Source organism: Pyrgilauda ruficollis, unplaced genomic scaffold (genome assembly GCF_017590135.1).
Source record: "Pyrgilauda ruficollis isolate IOZ18807 unplaced genomic scaffold, ASM1759013v1 scaffold3, whole genome shotgun sequence".
NCBI classification, from domain to species: domain Eukaryota; kingdom Metazoa; phylum Chordata; class Aves; order Passeriformes; family Passeridae; genus Pyrgilauda; species Pyrgilauda ruficollis.
The window spans coordinates 15,005,200-15,032,844 of NW_024524377.1; the positions used below are offsets into that span (position 1 = coordinate 15,005,200).

General features: G+C 37.4%; 1 protein-coding gene across 1 annotated transcript in view; it reads right to left on the reverse strand.

Moving 5' to 3' along the window:
• Positions 1-6,618: 6,618 nt before the first annotated feature.
• KCNH7 (potassium voltage-gated channel subfamily H member 7) overlaps positions 6,619-27,645 on the reverse strand; it is a 209,000-nt gene continuing 187,973 nt past the window's right edge. Inside the window, exons 13-16 of the mRNA XM_041473132.1 lie at positions 15,870-16,121; positions 10,975-11,140; positions 7,543-7,735; positions 6,619-6,893 (exon numbers count right to left, since the gene is read on the reverse strand). Coding sequence (XP_041329066.1) covers positions 6,627-6,893; positions 7,543-7,735; positions 10,975-11,140; positions 15,870-16,121 — 878 coding nt within the window. The 3' untranslated portion in view covers positions 6,619-6,626. The remainder of the gene's footprint in view (positions 6,894-7,542; positions 7,736-10,974; positions 11,141-15,869; positions 16,122-27,645) is intronic.

The following is a 27,645-nucleotide window of genomic DNA, read 5'->3' on the forward strand; positions in this document are numbered from 1 at the left end:
AGGCTGCTGGAAGGTCTCCCCTGAGATGAGATTTCACCCATATCGTACATGTCACTGAGCTTCAGAAGCAGTCTTGGTTTCCATCGTGGGGGGTTGGGGAACCTCCGTGTGATTCTGAGGTAATCACAATGATAAACAGAGAGTGTCTGGATTACCGTGTTCAGTTTTGGTCGGGGACTGTTCAAGACACTGAAAATTTGTAGAGTCCGGAGGCAAACAGCATTGGAGAGCCTGTCACATGTTTGGAAGAACTACGTTTATAAAGCCTGGAGAAAATAAGGGTCAGGGAAGATCCAACCACTGTGATATCTGGGTGTTAGAGAAATAACTTGTTGGTAAAATTGCCTTGCTAAAGTCTAGGGCTTAGGCATGTTTCAATGATCTCAGACCTAGAGGGAGGTTAACAAAGCTTGGGAATAAGGATGTATCACTGATAGCAGACCCAAAAAACACAATTTATGGGCCTCAAATACACTTGGCAGAACTCCCAAGGTAAAGAAAAAACTAATGAAGACAGCTCAGCAATTGTGCTGAGATCAGCTGTGACTGGGTAGAAGATAATTCTGGCATGAGGAGATTGTGACCACTGATTTACAGACCACCAATCCAGGAAACCACTGACTCGGAAGAAGAGAAAGACTGGGTATGTGGACTAATCAGCATAAGAAGCGAGGGAATCGTCTAATCAATAGAAGAAAGAATACTAATTAATATGGAAAACTTTGTAACTTGTGGCCAGTGAGCGTTAATGCCTTTGTCTGCTAAAATGTAAAAAAATGTTGACAGTCGTGGTGCTGACTTTGTGAGTTTGCCGCCAAGCACCTCTTTCTGTGCAAGGCAGAACTGTAAATAAATCAAATACCTTGATTCTCTGTGTAGCTCAGCCTCTTGCAAATGAGGTGAAAGAACCTATCTTGGGACACCAACAGTTCTTCAGCTCCTCAAATTTGGATGATTCTTCACTGGGGTACACAGGACAAAGGGGAATTGGAATATGTTTCTTTAGAGGAGATTTTCTCCAGGTGTAAGAAGAAAATATTATCCACTCTAGAAACAATTAGACTTTGGAATATATTGCTCAGAGAAATAGCAGAAATTTCCTCAATAGAAATATTCAACGCTTTGCTTGACAGTGTCCTTGATTTAATGTCTTGCTTTTAAAAGAAAGCCAGCTATCTCCAGAGGTCCTTTCCCAGCCTAAAGTATTCTGTAGTTCAAATTGTACCCTCAGCTGCTTGTCACATTGAGATGTGCTGCAGTAGTCTGCTCTCAGAGGAGCTTCCTTCAGCTGGAGGCTTCTGTAGAATAACTTAATTTGGTTTTACTTTCATTTCATTGTTCTTTCTCCTTATCTCCCGTTTCACTGTTACTTCATCATTACTTTTTCATTTCTACTTTATGCAAGTTTCCCTTGAAAGATTTCTGTAAAAACCATAATTTTTTTCCCCTTAATACTTTTTCTTCTGCCTCCAGCACCTTTGCTAGAAGACGCATGAGCCTTCCTTGCTCAGTCTCAGGAGCCTGCAGGACTCAGTGTGTGCAGATGGATTGTTTGTGTGTTTGCTTTGTTGTGTATGCTGTGACAGTAAATCAGGCTGTATATTAATTCCAAAACAACCCTTTACTGGCTCTAAGAGTTTGCAGACATTAAAAGGACATTTGAAATTTCCAGAGATAAAGAATGCTACTTGTTTATTCCAGCTAGTGTGAGGTTGCACAGATGATGGCTGAGCTCCTGCTCTGACCGCAAATAATGGAAATATTTGCTAAATGACTATTGCTCTCCTGGACGTTTACACTGATTTCTGAGACCTTTGTCCCGTTCAGATGTAAGTGAAATTGGTGTCAGGGTTCATAGCAGTCGCTCTGACAGTACAGGGGAGGAGCATTCGGCTTTCCCCTCGGCTATCGCAAAGGCTGAGCAGTGCCAACGCCCGGCCCCGCTACAGACCCGACGCTGCCCTTCCCTGCTCGGCTGGAGCGCAGGGGGGAAGCCGGGACGTGGCCCAGCCGCCACGGCTGCAGCACTGCACAGCACATCAGCGCACAGCACTGCACTGCACAGCACAGCACATCAGCACACAGCACTGCACTGCACATCAGCGCACAGCACTGCACTGCGCAGCACAGCACATCAGCACACAGCACTGCACTGCACAGCAGCGCACAGCACCGCACAGCACAGCACATCAGCGCACAGCCCTGCACTGCACAGCACAGCACATCAGCGCACAGCACCGCACTGCACTGCACTGCACATCAGTGTACAGCACCGCACAGCACTGCACACCAGTGCACATCATTGCACTGCACTGCATGGCCCAGCACAGCTCTGCACAGCACATCACCGCACTGCACCGTGCAGTGTACATTCTCACACGGTGCTCACACTGTATGAATATTTATAAAGAATATTTAACAGAGAGGATGGGAAGATTAGGGGTGCTGATCTGCAGGTGTGGTATTAAGTACACCAGTCACGGGAGGAATCATTCCTTCTCTTGTGCTGGTATTGCAGTCTCCTACAATTCTATTTGTCTTCAGCATTTTAGAGCTCAGGAGCTCCGATAAGCAGACTTACAATTTATCAGTGGGCAAGACTCCAATTGCTTCACCTCAGCAGGCAGCCAGAGGCTAGCAGTGCATTTCAGTTTTTTGTATGTTACTTATGATGCTGGTGAATGAGACAGGAACTTTGATGAGTGCTCACCAGAGAGATGAAATTGCTAGGGCACAGTTTACAGCAGGAAAAGGGAAGAGAGGCCCATCTGTAGAGAGCCAGCAGTGAGGTGGGAGACCAGAAAATGCATTTGCAAAGTGAACAGCAAGAGAACATGGAAAGAGACATGCAGTTGGGTGTATGCTTCCAGGAAACAGCAGGTGGGTCAAGACACATGACTACTGTGTATTGCAGTAAATCTGTGCCTGTAGATGAATGTGCACATCCAAATAGTTCAGATTGCTGCACAGCTTAACTATCAAAAAGCATCACAACCTGCCCTTTGCTTTAAATGTTGAACTACACCTGTAACTGGTAGGAGCCAATTAACTTCATCAAGAGCTGTGCTGATCTGTATAGTCTCACCTCTCACATTTAAAGTGATTGTCCACATTGCTTTTGTAGCTTCAGCTACTTTAGCTATTCCTGAATGTCCAGGAGACTTCTCTATATTTACACCTTATAATTGATAGGTATTTTTAGCCACAGGTTTTTAATATACATAGCCAAGTGTTCCTAAGTTCAAGCAAACCCAAAACTTGCTCCTAAAGTTCTGAAAGCTGCTATGGATATGTTATAACTGTGTTGGGTATACAACCCTTAGTTTGATTTGGATAACACAGATCCATTTCTATAAAGTGAAAACAAGACTGGACTTATAGGGAGGCCCACCCCTTCAAACCCCCTCCCCCCACCCCCAAAAAAAAACACCCAGCAAAATCACCTGCAAATAAAAGGGGCAATTTTTGCTGTTTAGAAATTTAATAAATTTCCATACTCAATGGTTTTTACCTGTTTCTGGAAGAAAAAAATGTTGAAGCAGTGGGTTTTCATTGAACCTCAACAAGAAAAGAAGTTACCTGAGAAGCCAGATCTTTCTGTGGCAAGGAAGGGGCAGCTAGAGTGTTGCAACTACACTTTCATCTTTTCTGCATTCCTTGGCAGGGAGCTTAGAATCTCCATAACTTTAAGTCTTCCTTATTTGCACCCATTTGAGATTTTTTTTCCCTTGGTACAAGGACAAAGGAAAGAGCAACATCTCTTTGAGCCAAAAAAATGGAGTAAGTGTAGCTTTTTCTTCACTTTGATTGACTGCAGTAGTTGTCACTCTTCTCTCCTCAATGCTCCTTCCTCAGACCACCTGTTTTGCTCAATCTCTTTACAGTAATGAGAAATACCAAGTGATAAAATTGGACAAAAGGCCTTTTGTAATGCAATGCTCATGCATTATACTTTTCCCATTAATTTTATTTTTATTTTATACCAGTCTTTTTAGAATGCAGCATAACAAATGCCTTTTTAGAAAATGGGCTAACTTGTTTCTTGTAACAGACATGAGTGTTACCAGGCTGAGATAGAGCAGAAGTCCTCAACACTTGCTATTTAAAAAAACCCAAACAAAACCTCACAAAAGGTATTTGTTATCCAACACTCCTGTTTCAACTGAAGTATATGCAGGCAGAGATTCTGAGTGGTCCCTAGTGGGAGGAAAGATGTGTGCTAATGTCTTTACAAACAATTCCATGGATGAGGGTATGGGTGTTAAAATCTTTGAAATAAGTCTTAATGTCTTTGCTAACGTCAAGCAGCAAGTTTGTTGCGGAACCCACACAGCGTTGCTCCTGAAACAGGCAAGGGTCTACACGAGCCTGAACTTCTTAACTTTGGGGTAAAATGACAGGCTCAGGGGGGATATGTGGTAGGTGGTTTGGGAAGGCGGTACCTTCCTAGCACCTCGGCTAACGGGAAAGGAAAAAGGCCACGTGTGGCCAGGAGTTCAGGATAAAAGGAGGCTGCACCCTCTGAAACAGAGAGAAAACCCCACGGGCATGTGCCCCAGGGGACTCTCCCTCCCTTTATTCGAATAAAGTTGCAGGAGTTCTCTGTCTTCTTTTTGGACATAAACCTCTGGAGTTTGTGGATTAATTTTCCTGATACTAGGATCTGATCCTGCAAGGCACTGAGCAGTTCAGCCTCCCTGTCATCATGGTAGAAGAACAGTCAGCCTGTTGTACCATTTGGCCCTTTCAACAATCAAGAGTAGCGTGAGGCAGTAGAAAATTTGATCTTGTATGGGAAGGGTTGGTTATCTTTTCAGTGACAAAGGTATTGACTTAATTTTGGTATCCTTAAAAGCAAAGGTAAAGCAGAGCAATGCTCAGTAGCTTAACACACACAAATTTTAAATGAGGAAAGATTCACCACCTTGGGTTTACCTACTGGCTGTGTATGACTGAAGAGTTGTGTTTCATTCTGACCCCAATATACAAGGAATATATCTATGTAAGGGACAGCCACTATTGCATCTCTCTGTAGCACTGATTTAGGACAGAGGGTTTACCTTGGTTTTAGGTAAAATTTAAGTGCTCCCCCTCTAACTGGATTACATGCTTTTCTGTAAACAGTACTCATGCTAGAGGAACTTCACATTAAAACTGTAAGATTAGAAAATCATATGGACATTTAAAAATATTTGAAAGCAGTAATAAAAATGTCATTTCCTTCTAAAATAAACACAACATTTGAAGCAGAATAATATTTTAATAAAATTAAATCTAAGTATTCACAAAGCATTATGCACATACAGTACATACTGTATTTAAAGCCTACAGACCTTAGATCATTTTATTCTAATGTAGTCAGCTTTGGACACAAGCTAAGCTTACTTATTTTGTAATAAGAAAGTTTACAATTGTTCCTGAAAGTGATTTTACATATATACATATATATATATATAGCTCTATATCTATACTCCTACATGTAAGTGTAGGTATATACACACACTTGTGTGTATGTGTGTATATAAATATATATACACATACACATACATACACACCTATTTACATCTATAAAATACACACATGCACACGACCACAGCGTGTGTGAGGTGTGCGTGTGTGTGTGCGAGAGCATTGTAAAGGGGCCAGTCAGTACAAAGAGGTAACTGCAAACAGCCACCCTAATAATTATAAACCAAAAATGTGTAAAGTATTTTAAAATTAAAACATTGTTAATAATTTGTATTGAACAAAAGGAACACAGTCTTCTGCATTACATAGAAATTAGGTTTATTGCATTTGATTATGTTTGTGTGACAGATGAAGAGTACCTGTCTGCTCATCACAGCTGAATTCTATGATGCAATTAAAAAAATAACAATACAAAAACCAAAACCCAATATGTGATGGAAACAAATGCTTCAATTTAATGCGGTTTTGTGGATGTGACCTATGGTGAGACTTTCCACCATATGGCAGTTTTCCTCTCTGTTAAAATACTATCCTACTTCAACTAGTTTGGAAGGAGGCTGTGTTCTCTGTCCTAATTGTTTCAAGCCCAGAAACTTGGCTACCTTATTATTTCTGTAGATTCAGACTCATTGTGACGTATTAGAGAAAGCTCACTACAAGAAAGATAAATCAAGTTTCAAAAGTGAGCTAGAAGAGCATTTTTCTTAAATTTTAGCTTGGTCAGGTAGGAGTTTTTCTATGTGAATTATTGTTATTGGTCTCCTATTTGCTCTGAAGACATATCCACAATAAAATACTATTTCCATGACAGCAGTAAATGGTAATCTCCATGCAACGTAAACTGTAATTTCAGAACATGCATGTTATTTAAAAAAAATAAAAATATAAGGTGCCTTGAGAATGCTGGCAGTTTTACATTTGGAACATACAGTTAATGTGTGTATATATATATTTACATCAGAACTGCTCAACTTTACCATACAAGCTTCAGATTTAGGAAAATATACAGTACTTTTGCATATAATGGTATATTCCTTGTAGCCCCTGAGTCAAGTATAGAGGATTTAAATACAAAAAAAAAAAAAAAAAAAAAAAAGAAGGGAGAAACAGCCATTAAAAGCACTTACATTTTTATGTGAAGTAATAGTATAAAAGTACTATTTCCCAGGAAGACCAGGATCAGAAACATGCCTATGAAGACTCAAGATTCCTACAGTGCTTAGTGAAGATTCTGGCAAGGAAGGGTGCCTAATTGGCGGGAGACAAGTTTTACAAGGCTGTGGGGGATGCTCTACAGACTGGTCACGTTCTTGGTCTAAAAAAGAAGCCAGGTTGTCTTCTGAGGCTGTGTTCAGGTGCACTCCACTTGAGAAGGATTCTTTGGATTTCAGTTTTGATTTTTCAACATCTGAAATTTCAGGACACTGTAAGGGAAGAGAAAAAACATGATGGTAATAATTACATTGGTCTCTTCCAGGCCCTTGTTCTGTTCAAAATTAGCACATTCAGATGGTCAACGGAAAATCATTTTTGAAAATTAAACAGAGTAGAAATATTTTTTACATGCTACTGCATTTGATTTAATGTAATTGAATGCAATTCTGCTGATTAATTGTAGAAGTCTGCATATCTTTTCCTCCCCTCAGACTTGCTAATATGACAACAAGACACACATATTAGCAGCCCTTTCTGAAGGACTGATTACTTTCAAGACCCAGTCTAAGAGTATGGATATCAACATTCTGGAATATGAAGTTCTGTTTTAGAGCATAACTCCAGAACTGCATAATTCTGAACATTCTAACCACTTAGATTCCTTTTCTGCTAACTTTTATGAAAAAAATGACAATGAAGTAAATCTGTCTGATTATAATATCATTGTATGAGTCTCTACAACTCTCATAGAAAATGTGGCCTCTGAAACTGTGGTGTTTAAGCTCACTGTGGAGGTGCTAGGTCAAAATAATAATTTCATAGTCCTTAAACTAGTGAACCAGCACCAGACTGGTGCATTTCTTCCTCATAAGATAAAATACTAGGAAAACTCTTTTGGTCTTATGGACATGTACTTACCTGAGATGAAGGACTGAAACTTCTGTCTGTTTTAATTGATGCTGCAGGCTGAAGCTTTTGTATGACCCGGACTGCTGGCTCTTGATACTCTGCACTTGCTGTCACCATGCTATAGGCAGGTGGAATCAGTGCTGACTGCCTTTGCAGAAGCTGCAGGATGGTTTGGATATCAGCAGTCATTTGGGATTCAAGCCTAGAGAGGGAATATGAAATCAGTTAGCTAATGGCCAGGAAAAGGTGTATTTTACACACTGATTACAGAGGTGTTCAAGAGGGGTCTGCAGTTTACCAGTGAAACCATCGCTTGATGTGGCTTGAACATGTCTTAAATAGAAGAGAACAGTAGAGGGAGTACGGAGCCCTTCCAAAGCTTCTGGCTCTCCCTTTCCTTTGCAGAACAGGCCTGCGAGCTTTTCTCTGGTTTTTGCTACACTAAGAATGCTACACTGTGCCTTAGGTTTGCAACAAGAAGCAACGCGGGGGACTGGGTATCTGGTTGAAAATAACTGGAATGTATTCTCTTCATTGTAACTAAATTGATTTGTGCCGGCTGGACATGGGACATTATTTTGATGCATCTGACAATGAATTCTGACAGGCTGATACAATGCACTGAACTAAGCAGAAAACTACATTTGTGTTTTTCCACAGTTAGAAAAAGAAAGATGTTTCCAAAACCATCAAAAATCCAACTGCCCAAATCTCATTACTGTGAAAATTTATTCAAACTTATGCAGGCCTCAGAATTAATGTCAGCATTTCTAATGTTCAAATTTTGTATGCTTAAAAATGTTTTTCACCTTTTTATAAATTTGTATATGACTTCTGAAACACTTGAGTTGGTTATGTTGTTCATACTTACAATTCCACAGCACTGAAATGATTTTTAAATGGTCTTGCCAAAAATCTGTGACAAACTCAGGAAAAGGTAATGCCTTTTGTACCTTCCCAGCTGCTGGAAGGCTACAGCACATGCTGACAGATGGTAATGCAGATAATACAGCCTTCTGTACAGCAACTGAGCTTCTGACAGAGTAAACAAATCTTTGTCAGCAGCCTTTAATGTTACTTGGGCTCCCTACAGTAGCAGAATTGATCTCGTGCTGTCAGATTTTTGCTTTTACCATGTGCTGCACTGATGTTATTTTTTATCCTCTTGGAGTTGTCCATTGCCTGTATCATTTATTTATAAAAGCATCTGTGAAATGAATCCAAAAGGTATGACCAAAGTGTATTTGGGATGCTGTTTCTTCCTTCATTGGGGAAAGATGGTTTTGTGGCATCAGCTCCCAGAGAAAATGGCCCAAACCCAGACTTTTGTTAGAGTCAGACGTGCCCTACTTGCCCTCTTGGTCAGCACCCTTGGGTTCTTTGCTACTTGCCAGTGTGCTGTTCTCATACAAGCATGTTGTTGATGCCACAGGGTGAAACGCTGCAGGAGCAGCAGCATGCCACTATCCAGAGAACTTTCATCTGCTATACCTGGGCCTTAACCCCTCAGTGAATAAAAGCACTGGAGGATATACATTCGAGATTATTTTTGGCTTTGAATTAACTCTAAAATTGCTCCCCTCTTACTTTGTTAGTACTTGAATATTTCCTTGTACTTCAAATGAAAGAGTGTCTCTGGTAGTGTTTATTCATCATCATTGCATATAAAAGTTCACTTTCCAGTCTCCAAAATATAAAAAAAATCCATGCTACCCAAACAAATAGGAGAACCTTAAATGCTTGGCCCATAGTGTCCATGAAATTCCAATTGCTTAAAGAAGAGAAACAGAGATAATTCTAGGGACATATTCCTTTCTAGCCCTCTATGCCCATTTAATAATTGAGTGTTTTGCCAAGCCTCTAACTTGGAAACATGACCATGCTTTTAAAGCTAGCAAGTCAGAAGTGACAAAGGCAGGAAAGGATATTGTCTGTTATACTTGCAGAAAACCCAGCAAGACCCAAAATACCAAAAGCATGAAAAACTTTAAAAACATGAGAATAGTTTAAAGAATAAAGTGATATAATAAAATACATAAAATTTAATTCTTAGTTCATCAGCAACAATTGTATTTGCTGACAGAAGAAAATACTAACAACTTGCATGATAAAACTATGGTAACTTTGAGGTACAACTTCAGTTTCAAGAGCTTAAGGTTTCAGGAAATGAAATGTTACCAAAAGACTACATACCATTGATGGGGATCCTGCAGGCATTTAGTTATGTGACATTTACAGTTACTTAGATTACTTGACTTTAATTAGAAATTACAGCAGTTTAGGGTTAAGTGTTAAAAATGCCTTTTTAATGCATTATGCCATATTCAGGAATGAAAATACTCTTGTTTGATTGGCTTCTGGTTCTGAAGGAATCAATATGTAGTTAACTTGGCTTTAAACTGATTGCTAAAATATACAGCCCAGAATGCCACTGAATAGCTACTAAAGGATGATTAGGACTGAGTATGTGTCATAGTATTTGTCATGGAAATATATTAAAAGTAATGTAATTACAGAGTGAAAATAATGAAAAAAACCAATGGTCCTGACCATAGGGCAATTTAAAATTATGTGAAGTTACATGGTAAATTACAGTGCAGGATGGATCAAAATTGTGTAACCATATTTTTAAGATGCTGTAAGCTGTGCTGCTTAGCTGCCAGTAAAGAGCAATATATTAAGCAAAGGTGATTTTGGTCTCTGATAAAGAAAGCATAATTTTTCTTTTGTAACAGGTATAAGTATTGTGCTTTTGCACACTCCTATGTCTTATTATAGAGTTGCAAAAAGAGTTAATGCATCAAAAAGGGAATTAATCTGCAATACATTTTAAAAAGCAGGCGGTTGGTGTACTTTGAGTCTCCAGGAAAGAAAAAGTACTTCAGATCCTGAAGATACTGAAAATTGCTGTTTTGTGTCCCTGCCCATGGCAGGGGGTCGGAACTAGGTGATCTTTAATGTGCCTTCTAATCCAAATTGTTTGATGGTTCTGTGATCTAGGAACAGCACTCTTGATGAGGTGAGATTTAAATTTAACAATTTAAGGTGTCTCAGTACAACTTCTTACTTAAAAAGATGGTGTAAAACAGTCAGCTGAGGAACAGGGCTCTACTGCAAAGCCATTCCGAGTAGCTAATGTGCGTACCTAGAGGCAAAAGACATGAACATTCTGGCAACGTTTAAAAATTGTGTACCCAGATTCCCCATAATTGTTTTTTCCAAGATTCTGGAAAGCCTAACTTAGGTGATATGCAGCCTCCTCAGAATACAGACACACAAAAAAGTGATATTAGCATCATGCATATTTTTGTACTTTTGAGCTTCTGAAGATCTGAATGCTTTTGGAAACTTCCTGCACAAACTCATTCCTCCTGTAGCATCTTCAATATCAGTTGTATTATGTACTCTTTCACACATAGGCTCTTTTCTCTTTATTTTTACCTGTTAAGTTGTTCTTGAAGTAAATCTAATCGATTCTCCACTTCCCCATATATAAAATCACTTTCAGTTTCACAGATTCCCCATGTAACATGGGATAATGCTGGTTGAACTGGGGAGTCCTGGTACTCCTGGATGTTCTCCTGTTCCCAGTTTCTTTTGTTGATGTCTGATGAAAAAAAAAAACCAACAAAACCAACAACATATAAAAATATAGATTTTTATACATAGATTTAGAGAGACGTTGACACTTCTCAAGCATCCCACTTACTGAATTTCTCAAAACATTGAAAGTTAAATTGGTACATTGGCCAGAGAGACCGAACATCTCTCTTTGTTCCTTAACACTCCTTAAGGAAAGATAAAAGAGGTCACATACATGCTAACATTTTGAAACTGCAAATAAACAAGCAGCTTTTTCTAGTCAGCATCATCAGAGTTCTGCCACTGAAAGGCTTCTCTTTAGTTTTGTTTCTATAATTTTACAAATGGATCCCAAATTTTCCCAGTGTTTTTTTAGCAATTCACTGAAAATAGAAATTTTTGTTCTAACCTAAAAGCATTAAATGATGTATTTGAATGTCTTTGATAGTGTGCTTCAGAGGCCTAAGATTCCTTCTCTTGCCCTTGAATGTGATATTGGAGTGTATTCTGCTTAGCTCTTTGGTGTGAAAGAAGGATTTGCTGCATTGAATTTGCAGCACTGGGCATGTGGTACAGTGCATTGGAATGTCCCCACTAGAGAAAGGTGTCAGGTCTCAGGGAGCTGCCATTCTTACCCATAACTGTAACACTAAGGTTGGTGAAGTGTAATGTGTTTTCTCTGAGACAAGGGCCATTTAAGGCAGCTCATGCTGCTTGCAAAGGGGTACTGCTTATTATTCTCATAAAGGAAATTGATTTTCATTGACGCTGCTTTTAGCATCACTACTCTCTCACCCAATCCATTCAGTTCTGTGTAAGGCACGTCTCTGAAAGTCCTACAGTACTGTGGGGTGAAAGGTGCCTGTTCATATTGTTTAAGGATTTCAGACTCCTAAAAGAATGAAATATTCAGCATTTCTGGGTCAGCCAGAGATCACTTTGATATTAAATGAAGCTTCATGGTAAACATGATGTATCTAAAAATACTCCTTATATGAGTAATTTATATTTGTTTCTTTACTTCCAGCCTCTCATAAAAAAAAAAAAAAAAAGATCATTATTACAGGTCTCACCCTATAACTGCTGCACCCAAATTTCATCCCTCTTGACCCTCCCAGTTCTTAGATCTCTGTGACCAAGCACTACACATGACTAACAAACAGAGCTCAGGGACACACTTTACTTTTGCTTGGACTTCTGGTTTGTGCTATTTCTCTTTCCTCTCTCAGTTTACTTAATTTACACAACTGTGGATTTATTAATTAGTTACATTCTTGGCTCTATGCCATTTCTCCTGTTCACCAAGTTGTTGAAAGGTTACACATTGATTATCATGGGGATGTACTTCTTGCACTTAACAAGTATAGAATGAAGATCTTGCTGTGACCTCTGCAGAGCCTACAGGTGACTTACTTAGGTTGAAGAGTGCTTTTTCTACAGCTCACCCTGCTCCCTATAGCCTTTGTTTACTCTGAGTTAATCAGTCATGCAAACAGTCAAAACTGGTCAGAATGACTCATTCTTCTTTGATGTGATAAAAAAAAGCTGTTTAAATTTTAACATCTGCTCAATACTATTACCATTAGAGTTGTATTTGTAATTATTTAACTACAGGAAGTTATACAACAAATTAAACTTCTTGTTGCACCCAGGCTGCTGCTTCAGCATACAGCTGGGCAAAATCCTTGACTGCTTATAAGGCATCTGCAGTTGGATTTGAATCCCACATCAGTCTCTGAATGATTTGCTCAGAACTTCTCCTTACACTTCTCTTGGCACTGCACGCTGTTAACTCAGCATAGGTTACATTCATTTCACACTTGTGAAATTTTTCTAAGTAACCATAGCAGCTAGAGCCATGTTTCAAAGAGAAGAGAAAAAAACCCCACAGTGTGGGTGACATGTAAGAGCTTTGTCCAAATGCTAATAGCTAATCCTTTTCAAACATGTCATTGAGCAGTGTTTCTCTAAGAAAGAAAGAAAGAAAAAAAAAGAAGTTCCCACTCAGATTTAGTATTTCAAGTATATTTAGCCAGGAAGGGGAGCTCTCACTACATGATTCCAAGTGTAAGAGACTTTCTTCTCTCTCTATCTTTCTTTTTGTTTTTATCAGACAAAGATTGTTATTGTATTATCTGATCTTTTGTTAGCAGGTGGTAGAAGGTTTCCTGGAGCTGTAGAGTGTTTGAATTTCATGTGACCACCAGTAACTGATTTTATGCATTGGACAGAAGGAAGAGGAAATAGATTTCATCTTGGCTACAAAAAAACCTGTTCTGCTTCCCAGGAACTTAAGCCGATGGAAAGAAAGAGATAAAAGGTGTCACAGAAGCATTTGGTAATTTGGTTTTGGGAGGCACACATAGTACAATTTGCAGTGTCCAAGGAAAAGCGGAAAATCTCTCAGCAAACTGAATGGAGCATACTATGAAAAATTGAGGGGTAAAGTCTCAAGCTATGAGTTTAGGTGCAATGTGTTTTGTAAATCCAGTAGATGTGTAAGCAGTGGATTTCAAGAGCATTTCACTGCTTTTTAATGTCCTGTAAAAACATGGATGTTGTAAAAGATGTTGGTTATTTTGCACAATAAGTCATTCATTAAAATCACAGATTTTCAGTGCCATGCATTATCCTGGGGAAATCACAGCTGGTTTTGCCCCAGAAATTTTTGTCCCAGAAATATTTGGAGACTATTGTAATAGATGCTTAATTTGTGACAAAGCAAATGATTTGGCACTGAAACAACAAAATATGTTCACACACACTATAAGCAAGTTAATACTCTATAAAACATGGTGTTACTCATCTAAGTGTCTTTTCAGGTATTCCATATTCATTAGTTACCTCAGAAAAGCCCATCAGCAGCTACAGCTGTATAACCAACTCTGGTCTTCCAGGGCTTGAAGAATCTTAGACTGGGAACTAAGTCAATAAATGTATAACTAGGTTCACCAGAAGAATTGAATAATCAGTCTTTTAGCCCAAATAATGACCAAGTGAAAATAGCATTTTTCTTTTATCTAGAGCTAGCAGCTACAGAAAAATTCTCAGATCTTCACAAAAGAGCCATATGTTCAAAATTTAAAAGTTGCATTCTAAGATTATGAGAGAGATGTTTATACTGCTTCTGCCATACTATACAATGCATTATTTTCTTTCCATTCATTCAAGTAATGACCAAATCTTAAAAGAAAACAAAAATAATTAAATATGTATCAGTCACAGTGGTAGCGAATTGGACTAGCTTTATACAAGTGCATTTGTATCCAAGATTTATAAAGTACCATAATATAATAGGATACATAAAAGCAGAGTTTTTTTCACAAGTTCATTATGTTTGTAACTACTCTTAGGGTAAGTCATAATCAATCTCTAATAGACGAAGTAAGAATTTAGCTTAAAACATGTATCAGGAAAAGCTAATCTTATTCACCTTGATGGCTTTACAAATGTTGCAAGAAAGCTCATTACCTTGCATAACATTACTAGAAGTGCTAAATTACAAAGTGGGAAAAAGACTGTAATCTTAATCAAAATATGTAACCTTTAGATATGCTAAATTTAGCTCAAATAAAATCTGCAATAGGTTGCCTTGGAAAATGTTGCTATAGCTGCAAGGACACATTTCTGGCTATTGGTAGGGGAAAGGAAAGGTTTCCAATTGCAGTATGTATGCAACAAGTTCATGTGGTGTGGATTTATAGGGCCTTAACTTGAAGAGACCAGACTTGATATATTCATAACTCTGAGATGTTAAAAGCATTGTTCGGTCTGATTAATCATTAGGCATATTTAAAATGATAGCTTAGAAGCCTAAAGTTTATTGAATGATGGTTAAATGGTTAAATTATCTCAATGGAAACTGCTGAGGAAAACAGCATTAAACAATAAATATGTAATTCTTCTCTTCAGACTGAAAGAATTACAAATGAACTTGCAGGGATATTTAAATTGTATATTAATACAGGGTTTTTCATTAATTTCCTTTCACATCACTGAGAAAATTAATATTTTAGTATATTAGATGTAATTTTAATTATGTGACTTAACTCTATGTAAAAGTATCTGAGATTGTTAAATAGTTCCTGATCATTTGTCTATATGGAAGCTCAAATCTTTATTCTTGTGCGTTACTTTTGGAAGTCATGATTTTCTTCTGTATGGTGTAACGGTACTCCTTTAACCAACAGGTGCAGCAAGACAGGATAGCATTCTTTCAAGATATTATGACTTTTTTTCACTTAATTTTTGTTGTGCCTTGTCACTGCAGAGACTAAAATTAGCTATCTGAAAACCTATTTTTGGTGCATGTGCATCTATCACTAGGTTTAGTTACCTATACTTTTTTACTATCATCAACCCTGGCACATCAAATACCCTTTGGGAGATACTGTACTGCTTTAAGTGCAGCTGTCATCAATGGGCACTCAGGGAAGTCCAGTACCAGCGGATAATTTTGTAGTTTGTTTAAATTACTTATGTAGTTCAGTTACAAGATGATTTGTAGCAAAACCTATAATGACCTTTTGGATGTTGTACAAGCCAGTCCCACAGAATTGTAATCCAGTTCCCACTGAAAGAAACTATATTAATTCTCTTGAGAAATAATGATTTTTGATCTAAGATATTTTTCTTAAGCTCTTTTGAGTAAATGTTATGTAAAGAATCAAGATAACCATTCAGAAAATTATTTTTGTTAATCAGACTAAAAAGATGTCTGCTCAAACTTTACTAAATAGAAACAGCTGGAGTACCTTTGCAAGAGCTGCTTCTTTTGTCAATAAGAATTTCTTCTGTGTCATGATCCATTTCTTCAAAATCCATCTCTGTGGTTTTCTCTGTTACAGGTGGGTAATCAGCTATCCCAGAGAACAGGGGCTTTTGCTCATCTTCAATGGAGGACACAAAAGATGATGACCCACTTTTTTTCTCCTCAAAATGTTTCTTAATAGATTGATAGTATCTGGTGCTGTCTCCTGAGGGTTCAGGATCACTCTGATCATTCTCTTTGAAATAATCTGTGAAAGAGAAATAATTGTATACAAAAATAAGCAATTCTTGAAAGTTTATTCTAGTTTATTATGGCCTGAGGATGAAGAAAAAAATATTTTAAAGCCTTTTTTTGATTCTTCTGTCAGAGGAGTTTTATATTTCTTTTGAAGTCCTGGAAGACATTTGTATGTACATAGTAAGGATTCTTAGTCCATAAACCATAACTTGTTTTACAAAACTTGTTTGTATCAAAACAACAAAGACTTTATCCAACATAACCCTCCTGTGTACTCTTTTTTTTTTTCTTCAGTGAGGATGAAATTTGAGGATTTCAAAGTTTACAAAATACGAAATATTTCATCCTCTCTTCCATTTTCTCTCATTACTGGGTATTTATTACAGTCTTGACAGCCTAACAGCAATGTATGTCAGACTTGGTATCAGAAATACTCTTTTAAGTTATTCTCATGAGAGAATATATGTTGATTATTCTTTTCCCATAAAAGGCATTAATCAATTACCTCTAATTAATACTAGAGGTATTAATCAACCACTCATCCCCAAAATTTCTGGGCCCACCTAACCAGACAGCATATTTCTTCATATTTATTACTGGATTGATATGATAGGAAGAAATAAAAGGAGGGAGTTCCTAGTCTGACTTATGGGATCACCTCAGAACAACTTTGCAAAGTAGCCCAAATTCCTTAGCCTTTAGAGCTAGAATTCTCCGAACATCCAATCTTTTGAATAAAAAAAAGGAAACAACATTCTGTGATATATATATATGGTTGCAGTATACCAGTCAAGTTGGGAATGAGTCTTTCATTAATCATATTCAAGGTCTGTAGTGAGCAGGAGCAGATTTAGTCCTCTTAAGAAATGGCAAGAAAGCTTAGATTTAAAGCAGATCTCTTTAAAGATCTTTAAAGGCATATTGTAAAAATTAAACAGGATTTAAACCCTAGAATAATTATTTATTAATATAAAGAAGTCTTGATCTCTTTTCAGCATAAACTTGAAGTTAATTTCCAATTTAATATTTGGTTTTACCTATTTTTAACTGAAATGTCAAGATAATTTCAGTTTTGCTATTTATTTAAAACACATTTTAGCAGGGTAGTCTCAACATCATATAAATACTGTAACTAGTTTTCATTAAGTTCCTGGGGAGACAGCATGATTTCCCATCTGCTTTGTGCTAATTACTAATCAACATAGTTCTAGAATATCTGGAGTCTTTATAGCCTACAGCAGTGGCTAATCCAACATTCTGTATATTCCTTTGTTTTATTCTCTGTTTTCTGGTCACTATAAGGAAATGAAACCGTGACTTCATCTAATTGTCTTTGTCTGCACATAAAGAGAATGCAGTATTTGTAAAAGAGCACCCTTCAAGGGTCCAGAAATCTGTGAGCAGTGAGGGCAGGTAATGGTAAAAAAAATAAACCCAATAACAAAGCAAAATAAACCCAACAGCAAAAGCAGGCCTTCTATACCTGTACCCTCTAGGTCTCTAAGGGCAATTAACACAACCCCAAACAGCGGTGACTTTACTGGGCTTTTGTTAAGCAGGACTGCTGGCTCTAAGTGATATTGGTGATGCTCAGTTGCTGCAAAATTGTCAAAACAACTTCAAATGGACTGGCAGTGTAAAAGCTCTTGGGGAATGCTCAGACTCAAGTGCCATGTTCTCAGCAATTCCATCTCCAAAACAGTACAAAAGCAAAAGAAAGCTTCACGAGAAAATTTTATTATAGATGTCTCTCATGGCATTTCTTGTGGGAATATATTGATAACACAGTCACGCTACAGTAAATTGCCTTAATTACTTAATGTTTGACTGACTTCACCTTGTGAAAAAGACCTTCTAATGAAAGCTTGAAATTACCAATTTTTAGGGTAATTTTATATGTTCATGGGATTTTGTGCACTAATGGCAGCTGTAATGAGCACTCTGTGGAATACAAATCAAGCAGTGGACTAATTTTAAGACGGGGTCATTGAGACTCTAGTTAAAAAAATCGTTTAGCAGCTGAAATATAGCAGAATGCCTTCTCTCTTATATTCATAAAATACTAAAATATTTAGAAACATGAAGCCAGATTCTGCTAATAATTACTCCGCTGTAAAACCTGTGTAATTCAGTTGACATCCCTCCATCTATATCAGAACAACAGAACACATTATTTTCCAAATGCTGTCCAAGTATTATGAACTCACTGGCATGAGAAGGAAGGCAGAGATCTATTGAATGTAGGCTCCTGCCTATTGAAATCAGGGAAGATTTGTTCATCAGCTGATCTGATCTTTGGCTTTACTGCTGTTGCTTTATCTTCTGGGCATCTGGCTGTACTCAGAGACTCAAAAGTTGTTTTCCCTTTTAAAGGCTTCTATTTAATGCTAAAAATGATTCTCTCTGGAGGATAATCTTGTGACACTTTGCACCTAGGGTATGAATTAAAATAGAAACGACTCTATGTTATTGACTCTTCAGGACATGATAATGGTGCAAGTTCTGTACCTCTGCTCTACACCGTAGCAGTGCCTCTGTAGCTCAGTGGAAAGTAAGTTACAAGTAGTAGATAGGTATGGATTTTTTCAGAATGTGAATTTCTCCAATTTCTCCTTCCTTTTGTAATGAAATTTAGTTGTTGGTTTGGAATAGATTTTTCAGAAGAGAAACTTATCTCTGTGTATGTTTAGATTTTTCAGAAGAGAAGACTTATCTCTGTATGTATGGATATGTTCACTTTCTGCCACACAGAAAAGTGTTTTAAAAGTTTTATTTTTCCCTTTCTGTTCTTCTTCCAAATGTTATCATTAAACCCCATCTTCCTCTCCTCCCCCTGCACCAGTTCTAGTGTTTTCTCTTTCCTTTTCCAGTAAGAAAAATTTCACTTTCTGATTCTGAATCAGCTAGAAACTGCTTTACTCAAGATGATTATTTTCGTAACTTCCTGCTTTACCAAAATGTATAAACATAATTGACACTCTTTATGGGACTGTTTTGGCGTGTTGTGTGTTTTGGGTGCTTGACAAGTTTACAGGCAGTGTCCTCTGATCTTAGCTGTCTGGAAATTCCAAAATCTTCAAAGTAGTTATCAGAAGACTTGTGTCCTGCTATTTGCACATACACGGGCAAAGGAAGGGAAGAAGTGGGGTTGTCACAAGTCTGGGTCAGAGAGCTAAGACAGTGACCCACAGGAATACTGGCATTAAAATCCTACTTCATGGGATGGTTACTAGACGTCAGACAGGTTTCTTTTGTGTGATAAGGTCTGCAGTATGGAAATTTTGCTTTACTCAAGAAGGGTCAGTCTGCATGATCTAGAGGTATCTAGTATTCTCTTAATATATCAGTCTGCTGCAAGCAGTATTGGTGAAAGTGTCAACAATATATTACCTATGGAGCAGCATTGTTTAATACTGCTGTGATTTCATTAACTGGAGCTTGTCATCATTAATCAAGCTAGCTATGTAGCTTAGTGTTTCAGAAGGTAGCAAATTTTTATTCCCTTTTCAGCCATCCAATAAAAGAATCCCATAATATGCTGAGATCAATTCAATTTTGTGCAGGAAATGGGGTGAATGACTTCCTCTCTCCTGCAAGCAGGAACTTATATTCCAAACCATAATACAGACAATCCTCATCATTAACATTATCTGCACAACTATAAATTTGTTCAGCAGAAATGACATTTTCCCTTTCCTTTGAAAAAACCCACCATATTGTTTTATACTACACCAAGTGCATGCTTTGGTGAGGAGAAATGAACATTGTGACTTGGATGAAAGGATGGTTAGTGGCTCAGAAGGTCTGGAGATCTTCAGATTCTCAGCAAGCATTTTGTTCAACTGTTAAAACTTTTTCTTGTGTGATATTCACAAGTATTGCTGGGGTGATCATCTGTGTTTCTGTGTAAGAACAAAGCATTTGCTAGCCATCATGACTAATTTTTAACTGTTCTTTAATTTAAAAATGTCTGTTACCTTGTCAGTGAGCAGAAAAGTGCCTTATGTGACCACCATTGGAAGCAAATATTTTGAATGAAAGGCCAGCAACCAAGCATTTCAGACAGTATGTTAAATACAATACCACAAACAGGGTTGAAAGAGTACAAAATTTCAAAATGTCAAAAAATCAAAAGCTGTTGATGAATAATTTGAACACTGGTGTTCAAACCATACCTATGTTTTCCATCATATAGATGGGGAGCAGCATACAACCAGTCAGGGAAAATAGTAATCCTAAGTCCTGAAATCCCTGCTTTTCATTTGGTGATGCAAGAACATTATAAGCAATACATAATATTTATCTAATATTAAAAGGTACTGGTACTGTGGAGCAGGACCAATATATGACTCCAGAGAAGTCTACTTAAGCTGTACACAGACTAAACTACTCTACAGAATGCCAATCAGTGAGTTTAGGATCATTAAACTACTAATTAAAATGCTCCCCAGTTTTTTTTTCTTGCTATTTGATTCATACTTGGTTGAATGTGACTGGTCTGGAGTACATTGCTAGATATAGCTGAGTGCCTTTGGATAGACTGGCTAAAGGAAGAGTCAAAAAGGAGGAAGGTGACTGCTTGTACCCAGGAAAATGAACAGCAACACAGTGTCTGGTCATTAAGTGGATACGTATTGCTATGGTGAACTTTTTTTGCCATATCATTCCTTTATCTAAAACTAAAATAACAAAATTAAATCATTTTTATTCTTTTGTAAAATGTCTTATAGTAAACAGTATAAGGAACTTTCATGGATTTCTTTTCCATGGAGAGAAGGACATGATCCCCATAATCTTTATAAATGTATAAATATAATGTGATAGGTAAAATTCAGCACTTAATTCTATATGCAGCATTTGAAATGAGAGCTACACCACCTTTGCTACCAGAAAGCTTGTCTGAAAACTGATTTTGTCCTTGTCTGTAGAAGTATTCAACCCTGATGTTTCTGATGTTTCAAATAGTGTTATAACTTACCCTGAATCCACTTAAACCTAGGAATGAACCTTGAATTTTAGCGCTTGAGCTCTTGTCTCAGAATCAATTTGGCCTTAGAGTTCTGACATGTCGTGACATCTGGATATTTGTCAAAGCCAGTTGTAACTCCTGTTCTGACAAGGAGCATGTTCCAGGACAGATCATCTGAAAGTCCGTTCCAGAAGACTAAAAACTTGAACAAAGCATTCTACCACTTTTTAGTTGAACAGACAAATTTCTGTTCAACAGTTTGTTCTGATCATCTCAAGTCTGGTGACTGGTGACCAGGTAAACTGAGAAGTGCTGCCTTCATAAACATTTTTGAGTGCCTGCTGAAAGTATATTTTGCTCCAACATCTACATATGACCAATGCCTCCCTGAGGACAAAATAGTAGGGGAAAAAAAACAAGGAAAGTAAAACCAGAAAGTCCTTATTGCTGATAACTTTATGTGATAAGAAAGCATAAACTGGTATCTCTAGAGGTCTTTCTTCCTCCTTGGTGAAACATCATTGGTGATTATTGCACTGTTCAAGTTTATAAAATGTATAATTACCTACTTTTGAATGGGTCTTAATGCATGAAAACTGTATGGAAAAATCACAGATAGAGTGCACAAGAAGAAAGAGAAATAGTTTGAAAGCTTTGTACAAAGTCTATTGGATAACCTGAGTAACTCAGATCTAAATATTTTCCAAATTATCTTATCTGTAAAGATAGATGCTGGTATGGTCAGGAGAAGTCATTGGTCCTAAAGCTCTGAAAACAGACTGAACTGTTAAAATCTACAGTGCACTTTGCATAGTAAGGGTCTCAGGAAAACCATTTGTATATCACATTATCAACAATAATACTGAGTACAATAAGACAATTAACATAAAAGCTATCTTTTACACACACTTTGTTTTCTTTTGGTAATCTAAATAATCACATATTATTCTGATGGATAGTTGCACTGCAATTCACTTTTAGAAGTAGAAAGGTATGTTTGCAGCTTTTTAGTTATAATCAGAGCTAGAGATAAAGCACACAGTGCCTATTCAGTGGTACAGACATTTCTTCAAATTTGAGGACCATAGGATTACACAGTTTAGAGATTTAAGAAAGCAAAGTAATGAATCCTGAAGCCATCACATATTTATTAAAAATTTACTTTGTTAAGAGCACAAGATTTTTGCAATAAGATTAGAATTGGCTACACGAATACAATTTCTCCTTCGGTGAACATTATATTATAGTTATGCCATTGTACAGCATAATATTAAGCAGAACTAAAGTGAAACAAAAACTAACTGAGAATAGGTAGTTTCTATCAGAGTTGGTTTTTTTTTTTTCCTTAAAAAGAATCTTTTGAAACACATGCAGTTGTATCAAAACATGGCAGAGACAACAGGTCTTAAAGGTGCACATGCATTTCCTGAGGCATTTCATAAACCCGTAGAAAGAATTTGCCTGAAGTTCCACCAGGCACTTGAATTTGTGTATCTGGATGTCCTGCTTCAGCACCTTCAATTACATGCCTGTTGACCTGTCAGACCTCAAAATTTGAAACAAGATTACAGTGGCTTCTGAAACCTGAGCTGTGAAAGTTCTTGCATTCCTCAGCACATACATATTTTCCTCCTTCTTTCTCACTTCTACTCATTATGGTTCTCTTCAAATATCCCACCTATCTTTAGGACCCCTTACTTAGAAATGTACTGTCAGATACGTGTGTGATATTTGACTAACACCAAGGAAAAATGTTGTCTGTCTAGTAACTATGCAGGAAGATCCCTAATCCTAAGAAAAGTAGGTTGCTGGAAGTATTTTGGGAAAGATAAAACATTTTATCTTTCAATTGTAAAAAGTTTTTTTTTTTTTTTTTTTTTTTTTTTTTTTTTTTTTTTTTTTTTTGTCTGTGATTGTTTTTAATGATGGAGGAGTTGTTTAATTCGATACTTCATTCATTATTTGGGAGATCCTAAATCTACTATGGGTAGGTATAATAGATTAAGTTAGATATAAATATAGATGTAAACTAGTGAGATTCCATTGTTGTAGAACTTCTGGCAACTTTCCTGAAATTTTGAAGTAGCTTCAGTAGTGATGAGGAAATGAACTGTACTGCAGAGAGTTTGAATTATTGTCTTTATCAGTACTGCTTGGGAGTATTTGGAAAATTAATCTGTCCTTTGCCATGTTTCGACTCTGACCTATGAAAGTTTGGGTGATTTTGGAAATAGAGAACAGCAGAAGGTACTGAAACCTCCCCATCATGATGGACTGACTTTTCCATAAGAATCCATGTCCCTATTTTTATAAGAGCTTAGAAAAGAGCTAGGTTTTGAATAACCAAATTTGAGACACATTTAAAAACCCAAGACCTTCAAAGGTCAAGGGAATATGAAGTTTTTAATTTATTCTTTTGTGCCACTTTCAGCACAATGAGATGTTAGGGATGCAGTGACAGCCCTCCATCTCCATTTTCTTTGTTTTGTTTGTTTTTGTGTCAATGGTAATCAGATAATGATGGAAGGACAATTATTGGTTTACATTTCAGGAAATAATGCTATGGGGAAAAACAGTCAGAAACAAAGAATAATAGCAATGCACCTCAGAATGTATTCAAGGCATAGATCAAAACAATTCCCTTATCAAATTTAGAATTCTCTTCTCTTTTACAAGGGATTCTGCTGTCACCATAGTACCATTATTACTATATTTTTTTCAAAGGATAGCTATGGATATGATTTGGATCAGATTTGGCCTTTGGAAACAGCCTCTTTGAGAATAACTCCTGGAAACAAGACTCTTCCATGGAAGCTCCCTGAAGTGGAACCTAGGCACTGTGATAACAGTTGCAACACTAATAGGAGCAGATGGAACACTGCACTGGTGGGCTCTCTGATGACCAGGTACTTTTTTGCTGGGGGTTTCATGATTAAATAAGATTTTGGGGACATGAAGTCTTGTTTCCAGCCAAATGATGCATGCCAACACATTAGCTGTTTCCTGGCTGTTTAATGACCTAACACTCCAGTGGAATATTAGAAACTCTTTGCTAATTAAGCCCAAGACAACTTCATCAGCAAAATACTAACAGTTTAACACAGTTAAGTAAGAGCTTCACTTTTTCTACACATTCTCACCTGACTTTCCTTCTGGGAACATGGCACAGTGTTTGTCTGAGCATCTATTAATAAAGTAAGCATTTAGATAAGTAAGCTGAGAGAGGGGACAAGAATGGGAAAGAACAGGGCAGGGGGTGTTTCCCCATTCTCTTAGTACTCCATAGATTCAGGTAGGAGAATCACTTCCTGAAACATTTCCTTGTCTTCTATATCTAAATCAAGAGCCATGGCCTCTAGATACTTTGTGCAATAAAGCTGTGTTAATATGGCTTGGCTTCTTAGCCTGAAAGACACCTACAAGCAATGAACACTTAGGGTAGTTACATTAATCAAGACTCAGAAGATTTTTAGAATTCTGGCTTTTGTGCTTACTTTGAGAATTGATCAGTAGACACTTTTTGAAAAGTCTGATCAGGAAACATAACTCTTCAAATTAAGCAATATATGAGTTTATTAGTTAATAATGTTTTAAGAATGAAACAAAATGTATTTTCTATCCCACTTGATTGTCACAGTCTGTGTCAATGTGGGCAAGTGCAAGCCCCAGGGTAACAAGAATCTGTGAGAACTTTGCTTGGTGACCACTTAAAATCACATCCATGGAACGAAAATTTTCTTGTTATAAGTTTCCTGCGTCAGCTGTGACTAGAACAGTTCCAAGAAGGTTAAGATTTTAGAGCCAACATTAACAAAAAGTTAAAAAAGTTGCTAGCAAAAATGATAATGCTTGACCTTCAGAAGAGTCTTTTCAAAGCCCCAAGTTTTCAGGCTTTCAGTGAGTCTCCTTACATTGTGCATTTTCCATTCATATATTGTATTGGATTTATATATTTATATTGGTGTAAACAGCTCTAGAAATGCCCTATTCAGCATGGGATAATAGAACTGCACTCAGAACTAGCAGAGCAAAAGAAAGTTCTTGCCCTGAATGTATTTCCCTTGAAATTAGCTAACTCACACAGAACTGCTAGAAGTAAATGAGAAATGGGCAAGAAAAAATTGTATTCTGCACTGCTAAAAATGACAACTGAATATAGATGGAGCAGCTCATTGTCACAAAGTTTTCAGCAGGAGGCTAACTTGCCAACCCAGCCGAGAGCTTTGTTTGGAACTGCCAGGCAGGAATGCTGCTAATTTTAAGCAGTCTCAGAGAGTTTCTTGGCTGACTGTCTAGGATCTATGGCAGCTGGCTACGTCTGCACCTGCACCTGTGCAAGAAGTACCATCCATTATTCTGAAAGACATGCATGTGAATTTCTTTAGGGTGGGAGCAAGCGTAAGCTGCTATGTAGTGTGTGCATTCATTTTTGAAGGGGTCCTCTTCTGATACTGCAACTGATTCTAGAAGCCAGAGAACAAACTGGTCCCTCAAATAGTCTCGTAACCTCTAAAATCACACTATGACAGAGCCCTTATAAGCCTTACCAGTTAACATCAGTTTTTGTTGACACGGGATAGAAATGGTGGAATTTTGTATACGTGGAGTGAGGCCTTGTGTGAAATTGGAGAACCAAGGGTACCAACTGCAGATGCATAAAAGAGAGCTGTGTTGATTTTGTTTAACCCCTGATAAAACTTGTGCAGGAAGAGTTACCATGGAAACAAGGTCCAAATCAGGCTAGCATGAACTAAAGGCTGAGATAACACAATCCCATTTTTAGCACTCAAAAACAGAGAAAACATCATGATCACACTAAAGATGGAAAAAAATTACAATTTCAGGCCACATAATATGCTAGTAGGTCAACAGCTGAAAGTAAAGAATCCGAGAACAAAGAGCATTTACTAAGCGTGCCTCTAATAATTGCGAAATAAAATACCAAAATATAACAGTAAGAATTCTGGGAGTCTTTATCCTGATCAAACTATAGTTCTGAAATCAAATTATGATTTTCATACAACACGTATTTTTTTACCTTTTGGCACACTGTGGCCAGAAATGCATTTTTCCAGCTGTTTGTTCAGAAACTGTGTCTTTTCTCCTCCAGTTCTGAAAAACTCTGCAGGATCATCTCCAAATATTTATCATTATAGACTGACTATGCTGGATCAAAATAAGATGCCACTCCCTCCTACATATAAAGGGTTGAAATCAATAGAAAAATACTTTAAAAACCAGCAGTACCTCTAGTAGAACCTACTTTACAACCTCAAAGAGGATGTGGGAAGGGCCACAGAAAAGTAACACTGAAGATCTATGACTATGAGGTGTCTGCTGTGGCCATGGGAACACGTAGAGAATCTGAAAAGAGACCAGAGAGGGGCAGTAAGCCACTGGACCAAAAGTGTACGCAGCACTTGGCAAAGGACTCCTACTTGTTTTATCTTCTCCTCAGAGGGACTTCCAATGTACCTCACTTCTGCCTAACCCACATATTACCAGGTGCTGTACAATCATTGCCAGGGCTAAGGTGCTTGCCTCTTCTTCCCCAATGGTGCAAGTATTTTTTCAAAGACAAAACTGTGGGAAAGTATGTTCTTTCAAAAGTAATGTAAATAAATATTTCAAAGAGGATGTTCAGTGTAATTGACTGGGCAAGAACCATAAAAGCCTAGGGGTCTTGGAACCTCACTGACATCTGAGTAGCCTATTTATAATTCTACAGCAGGCACAACATAAAAGATCACTTCCATCATGTCTAGGTAGCAGCATATGTTTTCTCATAAGAAATGTGAGGGTTAGTCAGGCAAAGTATCTCTGTCAACAGATTCTTTGTGAAGAGCAGATTGAATATTTCATGGGGACATTTTCCTGACAGATTTGTTGTCAGTCTTGGCTTCCTGCCCTAAAGATGCTTCTTTGATCGAACAGGAATGTCATTGTTCTGAATAGCCACACTCTGGATTAGGGTCTCTTCATTGTGCATTATACCTGCTATGGATATTTAAACTGTTCCTATTTATTATCAGCTACTCTGTTACTCTATAAATTTGTGTTATGCTGCATTTAGGACTGAGGTTTAACTGTGGAGTGTGAAAGACAGGCATAACAGAAACAGTAATTTGTCAGACAAACCATTCAACCATAAAAGTGCAATGATATTCAAGGAATTGTGTTTTTCCTACATAGAAATGAAAATCCATGTGTATCAACTTAGCTGTCTTCATTACTGTTGATGTCTCACCAGATCTACTGTCTACAGTTTCTGGTATTTAGCAGTACTGAATAGTGGTGAAAAAGTTTAATGTTTCACTGCATTTTCCTTCATTAGGTTTACTCTCAAAAGCTGCTAATGTAAATGTAAGCAATAAAGTAATACCTAAACTTTTGCCAGGACAACCTTTTACACATTACCATATGGATCAAAATCAGACTATGGTGAATCTACAGTGTCCTGAAATATTTTAAATTTTAAATTTTTAAAATATTTCAATTCCAGGGAGAAACATCACCTAGCATCAAGTTCAACAAAGCACTTTGCTGAGGAGAT